Here is a 17,246-nt window from a genome sequence, read left to right as displayed (position 1 = left end):
GCACAGGTAAATAGGGAGGTCGTTCAGGATAGTGCCATCTGATGTCCAGGGCAGGGTTTGGGTGCTTTTTTTGTTAGTTCAAATGTTCCAAAGTTTGCTAGCAGTGGACACGCAAACTCACTCAGCTCAGACACCGTTTTCTGAAGAATCAAAGGGTGAGATTTAGCTGCTAAAGTCTTGAATAAGAAGAGTTTCATATCAACTCATAATTTCTTCAAATTATTAAAATTCCACAATTGTATTTTGACTTGGACAAGTTGATAGATACTAAACAGTATTATTCAATTATCCAGTTAGTTAACTATCAAGCTTTCCAACAAGATACTGTAATTTCAGGATGTGGCAGCAAGAGTTAGAGTAGCTCTTCCACAGCAATGGTGATCTGTCTTAGGCCTAACATGAAAAAAACAGATACCCTAATTGTAACATTTTCACTGTTCAGTTAAAGGAAGCTAAAGGCATTAACACAAAACAAGTAACATTTCTGTGTACAAAGGTTTAGATTTACCAAAACCTTAAAGGTTTTTCCTGGCTTCTCTCACCCCCCACCAGTTAAAATCCCCTTCTAGTAAACAATTTGTGTTCAACCACATACCTCATCATCTGAGCTGATATAGCTTCCAGAAATATTTTTGTCCAAGTATATTTTTGAAGTGGTTTGTTGCAGGAAGTCTGAGATCCTCTGTACAAGAAAGTCTCTGTCTTTTAAGTTGGCAAAGAGGAATGTCATTCTGTTTTTTGTGCTGATTGATAATGGGCTGGGCAACACACTGGAGCTGTCTGCCTTCTCCACTATTGTCACCTAGGGAGAAACAGTAGCTAAAGGTTAAGATCTTTGATTAATCAAGTTGCTTGGTCTAAGAAACCATCTTAATACAATAAACCCACATCCCCTCTTCCCTTATATTGAATCACTATGGACATCCCTCTGAGGGAGAACAGAATTTGGATACAAGGACTTAGAAGTCTGAAAGATGAAGATGTCATACCTCAAACAACTGGCTTCAGTACATTCTCCAGCAAAACTCCTTTGCACTGCTAAGTTTATTTTCCTCAGGCTTTATTTTAAACAAATCAGTAAAACAAAATTTCTTCTATGGAATGTGAATCTATAGGCTTTTTTGTAGGATCTCTGAATTCCTCTCCTGCTTCCCAACACCAGTACAGACTGAATCGGATTTCTGCTTGCTTCTTATTGCCAATATATGTGAATAAGCCATTTTTGGGGTAACACTTCTGTTCTACTATATTATAGTTGCATACTGTGGTAACAACTGCTATTGCAATGGTACTTTCGTGGCACACAAACCTGCAACAAATGGAAACTAACCTCATGTCTCTCCTTACAAAGGAAAACATCTAACCGTGTGAGGTGGAGGTTTCTGTTTGGCCTTCAAGTGTTAGTGAAATGGTCACTAATCTAACTGAACTCCAACCTGTAAACAGTACTCACACCACAATCTACTGAGTACAGGGCAGTAGTTCCCTGAGCTTTTGGTAAAGTGTGTTAACACAAAGAAATCTCAAGGATAAGTCATACACTGTGGATCGATTATGTAACAGCTGTGTGTTCTACGCATGACCAGTTACTAGCCTTAAAAACAAACCAATCAATCAAGTTTGTGCAGTTCATACCTTGAACAAAACACAGATCACAATTTTAAGTATTTTTAATGACTGGTTTTGTGACTTTAAGCAATTTCCTAGGTAATAAAAACTCTTACTGCCTTCAGAATAGAACAGGGCATATTTCAGTTTACTAGGACCTTTATTTTGCTCTTTTAAATCCTTTTAAAAATAGAGATCAATGCTAATGTATCAGTGCTATAATATTAATATCTCTCTAGCTAAAAGGCTAGGACAACCATTCTTCACACATTTCCTTTGAAGATGTATTTAAAGACTGCAATGCACAGCCTGGGTAACTAAATCACTTTTCTATCCTTCCAACTTTTATTTCTCTGTTAACTACAAATCTATTAGTTATTCATTAACTTAAAGGACCTTCACTAATAACATATTCAAATTAGCTAAAAAGTGTGCCCATGTTCTTTTTCTGCTCCACTTAAAAACTGTTTGAGTGTAATCAGTACAAAAGACAGACAAGTTCTAGAGGCACAGGACAGACGTCACAGGAAGCATGCTTGGCCATAATGAGAGCTGATACCCACTTCTATTCAAGTAGACACAAACATACATGTAACTGAAGAGATGATCTTGGAGAGTGCACCTACTGGGTGCAGTGAGCAGTGCAATCAGCTACTGAAAAGCATCTCTTCTGATCATCATTTCTGAATCAATGCTTTTTATTGTTTCATCTGTCAAAACTTCTCAAGGATATCACAGAACACTGGAATTAGGTTAGGGTCTGACTCAAAGTTTTAATTAATAAATAGAAAGCTTCCCTTTAATTATTAAGGGTACTGATCAGCTGTTCTGAGGCCTGGTGCTACTCAGTGTGTTACTGTTCTCCTTGCTGGTGCTGAGACTTAACCTGTTCACACAAAAGCACTAATTCCCCCTCAGCTATTTCTCTTAAAGCTTTTGAGCTGCTTTGAATCCCATCCTGCTGCAGCTGTGATTATCAAAAACAGTTGCTGAATCTGCATCCAGGAATAAAAGTCCTGTTAAATGCAGACCCTGTTCTTCTTCCCCACCATTTTACCTGCAGGACTTGTTGCCTTGGAGTTGCAGATAAATAGTGCAACCACTATCGAATGTCCCTTCTCAAATAACGAAAGTCATTGCAACACACTGTGGAGAAGTTGTACTTCAAAGTTTCCAAACAAATATATTTGTTTTTATTCTTAATGATTTGTGGTGCCCTGAAATATTCCATGATTCTTCAGTCAAGCCAAACGGTCCACAGCTACATCATCTTTACTACTGCTTCCAAGACTTACTTTACACATTCTTCCATTAACCCATAAATCAAGTCAGTCATAAAAAAACCTCCCCAGCATAGGTTTTTTTATTGCATCATACTTAAATTCTTTTTATTGAACATCTGCTTTAAGAATCCAGCTTTAAAAAGGGAACACCCATTTGTAAAATGCTGACAAATACTTTCCATATAAAGGAATAAATGATCGCAAGTCTGTGTGAAGAGACAATTCAAATCTTTAGGCTTATGAATTTTTTTTACATCTGACAAAAGCACATCTATCTTTAATAGAAGTTCCACTCATCAATCTAGGAGGTTCTATCATCCGTCTCTCCCTACAAGGCACAAAAAAATGTAGTAATGGGGCTGTAAATCATAATAAATTGTAGGAGAGGAAGGACTCATGAGGGTTGTAAAAACTGACAGGGAAAACTCCCTGTGAATTTTAGTAGTAGGAACTTTGAACTAAGATACACAGTCATTAAATATTACTTAGAACACATCAGAACAGTATGCTCACAAGAAATGAAAGGGATGAAAAGAGGTTTTTCTCCAACAATGAAAAAAAATCAAAGCTAAGATGCAATTTCCAATAGGATGCTGCTTTATTATCTGCCCTATAAATTTACAAATACAAATATTTACCTCTCGAAGAGGGATAATAAGGCTGCACAAGTTCTCCTCTTTACTAGTAAAGCAAATGTAGTTTGTAGAAACAAACATCTGACCCAAAATATGCATTTTGTTGAATGGAGTCCAGAGAGTACAGTCTGTGTGTCCATCTAATTTCTCATCCTTGGGAAGTCGGAACAATGCACGGTATCTCTCACTCTTTGCTCTGGCATCAAGATCCCTAAAAAAAAACCCCACAGAAAGCTCTTCTTGTTTTAAGAAATACATAATGCATTTTAAGATGTATTTTATACAAATCATTGTAAGCTACCTGCAATATACAACTCAGTTAAGCACTGAGTGCACAACAAAACAGTGGAAACAGTTTGCATATAGGGGGATGTATAGTCTCTGCTGGTGGAAGATTCTAAAACTACATTTTAGAAATTATGCTACAAATGACTTGGATACATTGAACCTGACTTCTCAGAAGGGCAGGCTGAGTAATCTTTTGACATTCAGTCCTACTTTCTGAGAAGATATACAGTGAATCCATTTATTATTGAACAACACATAACCCCATGTAACAGTACACCAAAAATGCTCCTTTGAAGCTTATTTATTAATCTTTAGGGCTAGAGTTTGTTAATAATTTCAAGACTTAGTCTTGATACTGCATTCAGTGCAGAACACTGGTTAGACAAGTGATACAATGCATGTCAGATGTCACTAAGAAACGAGAAATATAAACAAGCACTGTATGGTTCTGTATGGTTCACTAACACGATCAATGAAAAAGTTAACAAAAAACTAACAAATTGCAGTACGGTGTCTATAAAAGAAGCAGAAATATTTGCCAGAACTTTATGTCATTTTTTGATTATCTAAAATAAGTTCTAGATACAAATTATCACTTACAGTAATTTTTAAATTCCATTTATAGGGCCAAGTATAAATATTAGACACATTTTTTAACACTTAAATCACTTTATGACCTTCCCGAGTAACATAAAAGAGCCTTACAACAGATACGTTAAAGACCTTCTGAAAAAAACAGAATTTGGCTCCAACGGGTCTCTTATTTTTGCAACATGCTCCTATTCAAATGTTTTCCTTTCCTATTTCAATAAGAGACCAAGTAATTATATTTAAATAATTTTTCACATTTTGCTACTGCTGGAATCAATCATTCCTTCTGGAACAACAATAAACGACAGCAATGTTAGAAAACTTTTGGACAAAATGTTGCAAGTAAAAGGACTGAGGAGAAACAAATGACTAAGAGCCAGTGCTACCTACCGTTTTAGTGCAGATACTTTTTTGGGAGATTTCTTCTTCAGTTTGGGTAATGACCTGTCTTGTTCAAATCCTTCATTGTCCAAAAGCTGTCGCATAGCTATATTGGCAAGCTGTTCCATTAGTTTAAACGTCTCACTGATATTAAGGAACACTGAGAAGAAATGTTCACTTGACCTTGTGCTCACTTTTATCATATCAGGGAAGAGCAGTGTAGCATTCTTCTCAAGTTGAGTGATATCAACCCAGCGGATAACTAACTTCGCTGAACAGAAGCAAACAAAAAAAGATTCAGTACAAAAATTAGCATAGTCAAAAGCATTTATCACCATCTTCCTATAAAACGTATTCAGCTGAAATTTTCTTGAATCTTGAAAAGTTGGGAGGACAGCATAGACAGACCCAGCTTGTACAAAGAAACTAGGATCACCTGACAAACAGCAGATAAAAGTTTAAATATCATTTACTTCTGTACAGAACACCCACAAAAGCATTATAAAGCTAGGTGGGCTAACATCATTTATCACTGCCATGGCACTTGCTCAGAATCTGATGTCCTCTTTTGCTAACAAAAGCAACGAAACATAGTTTAAACGCATTAGATGAGCTTGCATTATTTTTACACATTAAAAAGGTTTCAAATGTTACAGTAATGACAAATCCTTGGTTTTTCTTCCAACACCACTACAGGTTAGGATATTGTCCTTAAAATGGGGAGTAAATCTACAATGCAGTCATTCACTGGGTTATGACTATACACCTAAACAGAAAGACTTGGGACTGATCCATTGCCCATAACCAAGTACTGCAGACTCACTTGGCCCCACACTGCTTAGAATTAACTCCCTCTAAAGCAGACTGGTTGCATCCACACTATGTAGTTCTTGACCCTGGGTGTCCTCTGAGCCCTTTGTGATGCTCAGATGTTGTATAAGAGTATATGTGGCATTTGAGGTTGCGAAGTCTGCCAGAGTAGCACTGAAGGATTGTACAAGAGCAGAAGGAGCCAAAACTGGTATGATCTCATCCCTATGCCCCATTTTGAGCACAGCCCCTGAAGCGAACCATACCTCTAAACGATGCCCAGGTATCGTTCTACAGAGAACTACTTTCAGAAATACAAAACAAACAAGGGAGCAAGCGCACAGTTAAGCGACGTGACAGTCAGGGAAATGCTCCCTGCTCCTCTTTTCCTCAGCAGTGTGTTTGCACCCTCAGCAGCTCAGCAGGTGAACAGTAATAAACGAGACAAGATTTCCTAATCATTCTTAGATGCACAGACCACCATTCCACTGTAAAACGTACCTTCCCTGCCCATGAGAAAAGAGTAAAAGCAAAGGTGATTAATGCTGAGATACACCCAGCCCTGACGGGGAACCTTGCCCTTCCAGTAACTGCAGGAGTAGTAGTTCACTAATTTCTCTTCTTCTGGCATCCCAAATAGCTTGTGAAATTTCACAATGGCTTCCTTGAATTTTTCTGTATCATCATCCTCCTTGATGCCATTGATTTTGTTGTACTCAGCGATGATGCCCTAGTAGGGAGTGAAAGTAGTACATAGCATGTTAGTTGCCATGGGGTATCAGATATCCTTATTAACATTACTGTCTGGGCCAGAGACCACAAAAAGACTTTCTTGACATTGCAGTAACTTATCTTATCTCTTATTCTTCTGCTCATTCTTTTGCTTATATAGTTATTTACTTTATTCAAGGCTGTCTTCTGATGACCTTGCTCCTTACCATGCCTATGTCAAAAGCAACCAAACACTAACCACTTGCCAGTACCCTGTTTTAAATTAACCAGCCTATCATAAATAATCCTATCAACTCCGTAAAGCACCTGTGATTTGTAATATGCACCTCTCCCATGTAAACATGCTTCCTGAGGAGACAGGGATAGCATTTCATGAGAAAATTTTCTTATAACAGGAAGGAAAAAAGTTATCTATTAGGGAAAATATCAAACAACTTTTATGACCCCTCTTAGTGGACCTTGAGCAAAAGAAAAGAGCAAGATAGTGAAAAATAAATATCTCCCATTCTATTAACTGGCAGGATGGAAAAATCATTGACACTTTCAGGTGCAGAGATCTTAATCAAATCTGAAGTGGCAGCAGTCTGGCAAAAAGCTGTTTTTTGATACCTCAAAGACTACTGTTCCTTCTGTCCTATACTGAAGTTCTGGTCTACTCATTTATTTTCTCAATCTCTTATATACATCTTCTATGTTGTCTTCTACATGAAAGTTTAAGAGGAAGGTGACTTCTAGCATCAAATTGCTCCATATTTACATGGAAAGCCGAGTATAAGACAGCAAATCACCATTCACATTTAATATTTGTCCAGCTCTAAAAAGTAACAATTTCCCTAAAGGATTATACTTCACAAGACAGATGTCTTCTCACATAAGGTGTTTCCATGGTTACCTATAGCCCTCATACCTGATTCACTAGTAAAACAGAAATAACTAGCAGATTCTCAAGACAGCTGACTTACTACATGAAATGTTAGAAGAGGAATGAGACAAAGCCAATGCTTAGAATACACACCAAATAAGGAGAGTAATCTTGCCTACAACCAATTTTTAATCCAAATATTTATTTTTAGATTTGTTTTGTGTGGATAAAGTACTTTTTCCCAGTATAACTACTGTGCCTCCTATAAGGAGAAAAATAAATTCTCAGGAAATCCTAAAACGTATATGAAGTATAAATGTCAACACTACAGGATTTAACTACACAGAAGAGGGTAACGAGACATTATACGATGAGTGCTTAAAAAAATTTAAAGCTTTGCACTGGCAAAGCAGTTACATCGAAAACTCGAAGTTTAAGACAGAAGCAACAGTGCAATTAGTTTTAGAACATATGTTTGAAGTCCTGCATAGATATAGATATATAGATATATATATATATATGTATATGCATTATTTTAATCACGCTGCTGTAGTACATGTGCACTAATGCCAGTTTCTCTAATTTTTACACACATGTTGCTACTTCAAATGTGGTTTTCCTTGAAGAATGTGTAGCAGCCTGGAGACTACCAGGTCAGATTTTTTAGAATTCACATCCGTTTTCCTACCACAATCATATTATTATAAATGTCATTAATGATAAATGTATTTAACTACCTGTATTTTTCCTCTGACAAATGTATTTATGTCATTCTCATTTTCAAAGATTGAAAGGGTCTGCAACAAATTCTGTTCAAGCCATTCCCAGTGCTCAGTGATTTCCTTCCTTGAACAACCTGTATATATAAAAACAACCAAAAAGTCACATAATCAATAATTCACCAATGTCAATGTCCTCTTAATCATAAACAAGACCTGTAAAACTTGCCAGTAACTGGAGATACAATACTTCACCAGATGGTGTATTCCTGGAAATTCAAAAATCTCCTCCCATAGTTTTTAATTTCATAATAAATATGTAGCAATCTTCAAGACTATTCTGTGAAAAGCACAATCTACTCATGTCAAATATCATGAGCAAAACTCTCCTACATTTAGAATTCTAACCACAGTAACAACATTGAGCTGTCCAATGTCACATTAAAGAGTTAGCATAGGTATTACCTGCATCCGTTAGGAACTGACAAAAAACACAACAGTTGCATATTCTACCATTGGTTCCTGATTATATACATCTATAAATTATGAAACAATAAAATTTCAAGAATAAGAGCTGAAAAGGATAATTTTTCTAACAAGTCTATTACAATGTCTCTTCCTTAAAAGAATAGTGCTGAAGGACCTCTAAGCTGTAACATTTTAGGGGAAGAGGGTTGTCAGAGGTGGCTTATTTCTGATGATGAAAGAATAAACTAATCTTTGATGACCCTAGTTTACTTAGGAGACCAAAAGGGGTCAAGTGAGATACCTCTGATATTGAGGAACCAGCATACATGTAGTCTGTAAAGCAGTACAGAAGAGGGATGAAAAAGCTTCTTGTATGAAATAGAGTATGTATGTAAATTTGTATATTTGTAAATATATACATATTTGTATATTTGTAAATTTTTGCTTCTATTTTACTTGAGATGAATTGGAATCACAGAATCAAGGTTGGAAAAGATACTGAAGATCATCTATCACAGTCCAACCATTAACCTCACACTGACAGTTCCCAACTCCACCAGATCCCTCAGCGCTGGGTCAACCCAACTCTTAAACCCCTCCAGGGATGGGGACTCCCCCCCTGCCATGGGCAGCCCATTCCAACGCCCAACAACCCCTTCTGGAAAGAAATACTTCCTAATATCAAGTCTAAACTTTCCCTGGCATAACTTGAGGCTATTCCCTCTTCTCCTATTGTTTGTTACTTGGTTCAATAGACTCATCCCCAGCTCTCTGCACCCTGTAGAGGGCGATGAGGTCTCCCCTCAGCCTCCTCTTCTCCAGACTAAACACCCCCAGCTCCCTCAGCAGGTCCCCGTACGACCTGTGCTCCAGACCCTGCACCAGCTCCGTTGCCCTTCTCTGGACACGCTCAAGTCATTCCATGTCCTTTTTTGCAGTGAGGGGCCCAAAACTGAACCCAGGAATCGAGGGGCGGCCTCACCAGTGCTGAGTACAGGGGTGAGATCCCTTCCCTGTCCCTGCTGGCCACGCTATTGCTAACACAAGCCAGGATGCCATTGGCCTTCTTGGCCCCTGGGCACACTGCTGGCTCATGTTCAGTTAACTCCTGTTCTCAACATCCTTATGAATATATTGGTGCTCTTCAGGATCTCTCTGTGCCCACCCTGAAAGAAGAACGAATTTAAGCACTCACACACACAAAAAAAGTCATGTTCTCCCTCCCCAAGATGTTGATGGAATTCTGTAAAAACTGAGACTTTAAGTAAGTGTTTTCAGAAAACAAACATTACATGTCCACATAGGAACACCTGCACTTGAAGCCTGATTAAAGTATCTCAATCCAGGTAGGAAATAGCATCAATACTATGGCATCTTTTTGTTCAAATCACAGATTTGGCTCATTTTACTCAGAACTAGGAAGTAAATGTACCTACCTGCTAACTAATCCCTACAGAACCCTACAAACTGGAGGGGCTCTTGTGAAGCAACCATTAGAAAGAGGTTAAATTACAACAAGCTGTTTGTAACAACTTCTTCAGCTTCACTAGAGGCACAAATTGTCACGTCTGCACATAAGCGTTGCAGTGGTTTGAAGAACAACTCAGTGCAACCATACTGAATAAATACCAAACAATTGTTTTCCCTGCTGTTCAGCAACAAATGAAAGGGGAAAATATTCTTTCTATGGTATACAGAGTTTTACAACACATCTCCAATAAAAGCAACAGAATTGAGCATTCTGTGCAACTTCCAGGGGAATTTCTCAATTCTAGTTGTTGTATGGATAGGTAAATCATGATGCAGAATAGGCTGAGTATTGTAAGCAATATTTCAGAACCACAAGTGATTGCTGCTGCTGCTTCTTTTTAAAACCATTGGATGCAGCTAGACCTTTCTGGAACTCAGGAGGTGGTCTGAAGACTAATTTGTTTCTTCTTGGCTTTTACACTGCTGTAAAAAGCAATGATAAAAGAATGAGCTATGTATGTAAGACTAGACTGTCATCAGAAATATAGCTCATCTCTTCAAGAGCAGTGACAAGCAGTGCAGACACACTATCATGATGAACTATTTCCTAAAGCTGCCTATTTCTTGTTTGTGGTTCATCAATTATTTCTCATCACTTCTTATGAAACAGCTTTGATTATTCCGAACCTGTAACAATCCATCTCATTGTTTCCACTGCTTTTTGTCTCCGCTATCTTACTGTTTACTCTCCCTGTCACATCTACAGCGGATCATGCAATCAGGCCAAAACCCACACCCCAGGTCTTATCAATTTATCATCACAGTCTATATCTTTCTCTTTGCTTTGTTCACCCAGAATTAAAACATACTTCTGCAATGTTTTAAAGTGCAAGGTCTATCTTAACTCTGCTACTGGCAAGTCTTTGACTATCTTAGCATATTAGAAGCATTAATCATATCGCCATCATTGGCCTTTAACTCTCAGGGAAAGGAAAATTAGCCATTTGACAGTTAAGCCACTGCACTTTGCAGCTCTCAAGACGGGCAGGAAATAAAAGAGAAAGTAGCTACAATGCATACAGTAGGCTACCAATCACTCCTTCCCCTTCTCTAAATGCTACATTCAGCTTATGGTGTGCTCCATGGCTGAAATACTGTAATGCTGACCAGTACCCCTGGTAGACTGAGCTATTCTCTTCAGTCTTCAAGGAGGAAGCTAAGAAGCATGTTAAACAGAAGTTGGAGAGCTGGATGGAGGAAGGATGCACAGTGCTGGAGAGAGGATGAGAAGGGGCAGGTGGAGCAGAGTAACAGCATGAGCAATGTGGGAAGAGCTCTGCCTGTCAGGGTTAGGTTTCTAGCATCTGGGTTGGTTTGTCTAAGGTAAGAGGTGAAGGATGTGACCAAGTTTAGGGCTGAGAAGAAAATTAACAAGTCATATAAACAGGCTTTCAAACACACTCAGAAGTATAATCTTTGTATTGTTTCAGTTAGTGACTGAGGAATAAGAATGGCTTGAGGCACCTAGTGAGGCTGTCATGTCCAGTCTTCTTTTCAAAAGGAGATACTTACCTGAGATGTCTATTAGTCAGCCTGAACTGCTGCCATTAACAGAATGCACTGCAAGAGAACCTGTAACACTTCATGAAGCCTAGAACTGTTCTTGCCAGTAATGGCAGGTTCAGGAGTACACTGGCAAAACCTCAACTAGTTACAGTTACTGACAAAACCTCTACCTAGTTACAGCTAGTAAACTCAACAGCACTCTTAACTAAGACTTGTAGCTTTGTTAACCGGAGCACATGGTCTTCTCTGAAAACCTTTCCCAAGGCATGTTATAAAATGTCAAGGTTGAGGTTTTAAAATAATCTGCAATTCATTTTTTAAACATGTGAAATACAGATTTATAAACTTGTATGGAAATGCATGAGTACTGTTACAACAAAAAACCTACAGCAATAGTTCTATACCTGAAAAACACACAAGGCCATAGTAAGAATGACTGATTTTATAGGTGGAGAAGTATCTAAAAATTAAAAGTTATTAATTTCCAGAATTTACATATACTAATAATATTTTTCCTGCTAAATTGAGCATTAGCAGATGGGGGAGGAACACTGACACAGGACACAGAATGGCTACTACAGTATGCAAGGCTAATCACGTACAACATGTTGGAACTGTCCTTGAAAAGTTACCAATAACATTTTTCCAGTATAGTTCAACAGACAGAACCTGTGACATCTTCAACACAGCACTGCATAAAGTGCTGTTAACAAAACTCCCTTACAGAGCTATAAAGCCTCAGGTTTACCAGCTAGCATTCTCATACAGGCTAGATCAGTAGTTAATACCCAAGAAAATTCACATCCAAAATGAATTATAAACAAACCTGGGGTCTAAACATAACTTAAATAGCCATTTCAGAGCAAAGAAAACCTCTTAGATTATTTTTCACCCTTGGAAGAGTCTTGTACAGAACAAGACCAAATGTCATGCAGCATGAATGAACCAGGAAATAAATCATTTTTACCACTCTGCATAGCTGCTTACTGGAGAGTATGGCTTTATGGAAGGCAGAGGAGAATGTGACAGATTTCTTTAAAAATAAAAAGATTACAGGTACCAAATAACCAGCAGTCTACCCTAAGGAACGGGGAGGAACAGCTGTACAATTCAGACATATCAAGAGTTGCATAGCTAAATGCAGACAAATCCCTTAGTAACTTGGATCACAGTAACAACCCTTGAACAGTTCAAAAGGAATTGCTATGGTTGCAACTTCACAAAATAACCACAGTGCAGAGCTTTAGGCAACACTGGGCTGCTCAGCTTCAAGGTTGCGTAGATAAATAATTTGCTCTCTGTAAAATTTTACCTCACTCTTAAGAGCCACGCTATTTCCCTTGGGTGATGAAACTAAGCTTAGTTCAGTCCTACAGTTTAACAAAAATAACCAAGCCAAGCAACCAGCTAGACATTAGGAGACTAAAAATTCAAGAAACACTCCACAAAATGGAAGCACATAACTACATTAAATACTTCAGCAATTTCAGGATTCGTAACTGAAGAGCATGTTTATTAAAACTAGCTTAAATGTTAATAGAGTACCATATTTCTACATAAAACTTGCAATATTTGTCACAGAAGAGAAACAAAACCCTCACAGTTCAGCAGCAGCATAAGTTTATACCCATATGATACATATGTTAATTCTGTGGCCATAAATCATCTGCCTTCCATTTCGTGCCCCTGGATATCTGAGGACACGTGTTGTAGTAATAATTATAGTAATTATCTATAGGTGTCATGCAAAAAAACCCCCACGCAAATGCACTTAAAAGTCACATGGCTTACTTTCAAAGTCTTAAAAAATTCATTTCTGAACATGTGCACAGTACAAGTGTCTTTGAAGAAACACTATTTTGTTGAGAGCTTTGTGATACATTATTTTTCGTTGTAAGGGAGTCTGCAAACAGGGAGAAAATTTGCACCCAAAGTTGCTCCCTTTCAAGTTCATGGACAGAGGTGCTAAGTAATTGCTGCACACAGACGTTTGGATGAAGGCAAGACGACTGTATATGCACTTGCAACTACCTCTGCTTGTGCACAAATAGTGTAAATAAACACACTGTCAAGTACTTTTACCCTCTTTCTCATGACTGAGATCCATGGAAAGCTGACATGCAAGGTCCCCGTTACTTATGGTCAAAGCGGAGCAGCTAACAGTACAAAGCAAGCAGTTAAATGAAGATTTGGAAATGACCTTAATATTGACAACTTCATTAATATCTGTTTTTACTATTAGCTGTCACTAAAGGCAAATTATATGAATTTTAAAGTCTTCAGTGAGTTGGTACTAATAGGTGTAGAGGGACAAATGCTTGTTTAAATCGATGCCTTCTTTCAGGTCTGATACCATCAGAAGTAGCAAGAAATACTTGTGCTAAGACAAGCTATTAAAAAAAGTCCTATTGAATTCAGAATGCGACAAAGCTTTGATACCACCTCATGTGCTCATAAGAATAGAGCCTGCTTTGAACTGCTAAACTTATTAGATCTATGACAAACCTTCATCCATTTCTCCTCCTCCTCTTCTCCCACAGGACAGTGTTTGTCTGGAGGAAAAGTCATTCAAATAATCTAAATGTCAACTTTTATTGGACAAATGGGCACAGATGAGAGGGCACTGTTAGGCGAGAAGATGTCTACAGCTTCATTAACTAGTATTTTTGAATGTCAGGCAGCACTGGGGGTGCTGAGAGTTACATTATCTATTAAAGAGATGACAGGTATGTATGCACTTCTTGTCCTCTTTCTCAATTTTTTTCAGATGAACAGAGTTCTGGCTGCTGCCTAAAGCAGTGTTTGAAACTTTAGACATAAAGCAGTTGCATTCAGAAGCTTCCATTCGTTAAGACTGAAAAGTAATACTATCAAAACTGAGATTACAAGCTTGGCCAATCCTAACCACAGAAATAAGTGTTTAGTATTTACAACATCTGATGCATGCAGAAAGATTTAACATACCAAAATATCAACTTCATTGATTTCACCAACTACTATAGTGACAGAAGAAACAGTCTTACAGTCAGATCAGTCAAAGGCCAAAACTCTGAAGAGTTGTTACATCTATGTAAGAACATACACTTCTGCATTTAACTCTAACCTAGCTACCACCTTGCTGAATTTACATCATTTAGAACAACACACTGTCTGATATAAATGTCTGGGAGGTGGGCATCCCTGGGATCTAGATGGTATTTATCCTGGAGGAGACCGAGCTCACTGTCCAGGAAATGCCATACTGATATTCAGTACTCAGGTGTAAGCTGGGGTTGCACTATCCTCCCAGTTTCCATTTCAAGGGAAGCCAGGTGCCCTGTCTGGGTAATTTGGGGGCTTTAACCCAGGTATTTCTCCTACCATACTCTTTAGAGATACCCCATCACCCAGGAATGCTGCACTTCAGAAGTGCTGTAGGAGTGAGCCGTAGGCACAGAGAAGAACTTGCAAGGAAGAGGGATGGATACTAGACTGCTTGTCTGGGCACACCTGTAGGAGATGAAAGGTGGAAAATAACTGGGACTTCTGTCCCTGCTCCATGGCCATTTCTGGTTGTACTCACCCATCGTGCATAACACATACATACATGCTGGCATTCAAAATCTAAGTATTAGAAGCTCTGGAGCCTCTTAATTTAACCTCTAGAGCAGGTTTTCATCCTGACCTATTTGTCCTGAAATGACTCCGCTCAGCAGGCAGGATGCTCTATTAGTTATGTGGCACAGTATCCAGGAAGAGTAAAAACCCACATGTCAGTATGTTTGTCCTTACCACAGGCGATAGTCCAATAGACCAAGGAGTCTGGTGCTTGGTAGAGGATTCGATATGGTGCCACTCTGGCACTGGAGTCCAACACGACATCAAGAGTACCCACAAGGAGACCTATGGAACAGGAAATTGTGATGAATACACAGTGATGGATCATCCAAGATCCTACAGGAGGGGGCTCCGTAGGTTCCCCCCTTCCATTTTACCCTCCACAGCAAAATGCAGATCTATGGATTCATCCTCCCACTTGTTGTCTCATGTTATAAAGAGGGAAAGTGACTCAACAGGGAAAAATTTTCAGTTTCAACAAGACTTCAACTCTTAAATATATATCGATTCTAACATAAAGACAGATGAACTGAAACAAAGCAGAAGGTAGATGGTTTCTAACACCATGTTTAAAAGTTATTTAGTTCTTTCTCATGTTTCATATACTGTTGAAGCCAGGGGAAGGCAGGGGGCAGGGACAGGATGGACCAAAACTATACCAACAAAAAAATCTCCACCACAACATCAACAAAAAGAACCAGACAATACACCTTATAAGGGTTCAAAACTTAAATGGCAAATAGGAAAAACTAAGACTTCCAGCAAAACTAATTATGCTAATTAATGGTCTGATCCTTCAGAGTAGAAAGGATCAAAATGCCTAACAGTCCAGCTGTTCTTCAGCTGAAAGGATACCGATGAAAGACAAAGTCATACTGTTTTCCTGAAGCAGCTTTGAAAATTCTTTCCTACTGAGGGGGCCATCAACAGCTGCATACCAAATGCTACCAATAACTATATTCCCACAAATTCTAGACCCTGTCTTAATAAGAAATTACACACAACCCAAAACTCTAACCTCCCAAGACCTCTCACACAAGAAGCCTTATTTATTTTTAGAAGATGTAAAAGTTTTCCTCTTTTTCACCTCCACAAAGAATTTTCATCTCCCATACAGAGATGTCAGATTTAAATTTTCATGTTGAAGTTCTCAGCGGATTTACACATTGAAAACAGATGGATGAACTTTCAAATTTTTTTTCTGCAAATATTTATTGGGGTAGAAAATAAGGGTTTTTAAACAGCTGAAATAAACTGCATGTACCAAAACAAATTCTAAAACACTCCTGTTAAAATCCTCTTCTCCTTTCAAGTGGCTGTTTTCAATTTTTACTGTCATAGCTTTATTGGTTCCTCATTCTGCATGGTCATAACTGGTACAGAAGACTTCTTCTCTCACTGTTCTTCTTTCGGGTTTGCTTTATGCACCACAAAGATATAAAAGCACTACCCATTTTCCATCTTAGATCCCTTAAATCCAAACTGAAACTGGTATTTGGAAATACCCCATCTATCAGTGATTCCTCAATTCTATGGTTTTTATTTGTATTTTGTTTTATACAGATTTTCACAGGCAAAATCAAATGTAATCTCTTCCTGCCCAATGCATTAATATCCACCACTTTGTCTGAAACACAACATCATTAATAAGCAGTGTTAGAGAGCTATCTGCTGGTTACAGGATATGAACACAAAATATCAATGTAAAGTATCTCGATGTCCATTAGTCTAACTAGCTTCAGTTGTTCCTATTGCCATCTTAAACCTTCACCTCTGATGCACTTTGATTACTGGTGTACACTGATAAGCTGCCTCTAATCAATCTTCTACCAGCCCTCACAGATACACCTTGGCACCTTTCAAACTCAGGAATCTGAAGTAGGTTATAAAGTTCCTTTAAACTTCTTTTCTGTTAAATACACTCTCCATTCTAGCCTCATAAAACCAGTATGGCCCTGGCCCAGAAAGCACATGTGCTTCAACCATAGGCAAAGACCCTCAAATGCTTAGTTTCTAGTGAGCTCAAGAGTATTGCTCAACTGGAGTGCAAACCAAACCAGACACTACACTGCATTAATCATCTGGGTTTGCTGCAGACATGTAGCAGGGCTTATGCCAAAGATTCTTCATGCTTTGCAGCTTCACATGTCTACTGACAGTACTAAATATGAAATATGCAGTAGGCATGATGTAATATCTAAATAAAGTTGCATGTTAGCCAAATGTAATACATCTC

At 38.3% G+C, this 17,246-nt stretch overlaps 1 protein-coding gene across 1 annotated transcript in view; it reads right to left on the bottom strand.

The window, feature by feature from the left end:
* Positions 1–15,338, bottom strand: part of TBC1D9 (TBC1 domain family member 9) — a 39,710-nt gene extending 24,372 nt beyond the window's left edge. Inside the window, exons 1-6 of the mRNA XM_026866964.1 lie at positions 15,185–15,338; positions 7,928–8,046; positions 6,098–6,326; positions 4,796–5,057; positions 3,530–3,737; positions 596–802 (exon numbers count right to left, since the gene is read on the bottom strand). Of these exons, the coding sequence (XP_026722765.1) occupies positions 596–802; positions 3,530–3,737; positions 4,796–5,057; positions 6,098–6,326; positions 7,928–8,046; positions 15,185–15,338 (1,179 nt within the window). The remainder of the gene's footprint in view (positions 1–595; positions 803–3,529; positions 3,738–4,795; positions 5,058–6,097; positions 6,327–7,927; positions 8,047–15,184) is intronic.
* Positions 15,339–17,246: the final 1,908 nt, after the last annotated feature.

Source organism: Athene cunicularia, unplaced genomic scaffold (genome assembly GCF_003259725.1).
Source record: "Athene cunicularia isolate RWA unplaced genomic scaffold, athCun1 SCF_1, whole genome shotgun sequence".
In the NCBI taxonomy this organism is placed as follows: domain Eukaryota; kingdom Metazoa; phylum Chordata; class Aves; order Strigiformes; family Strigidae; genus Athene; species Athene cunicularia.
Note: the sequence above shows the minus strand (reverse complement) of the source record. Positions and strands in the feature narration are given on the sequence as shown.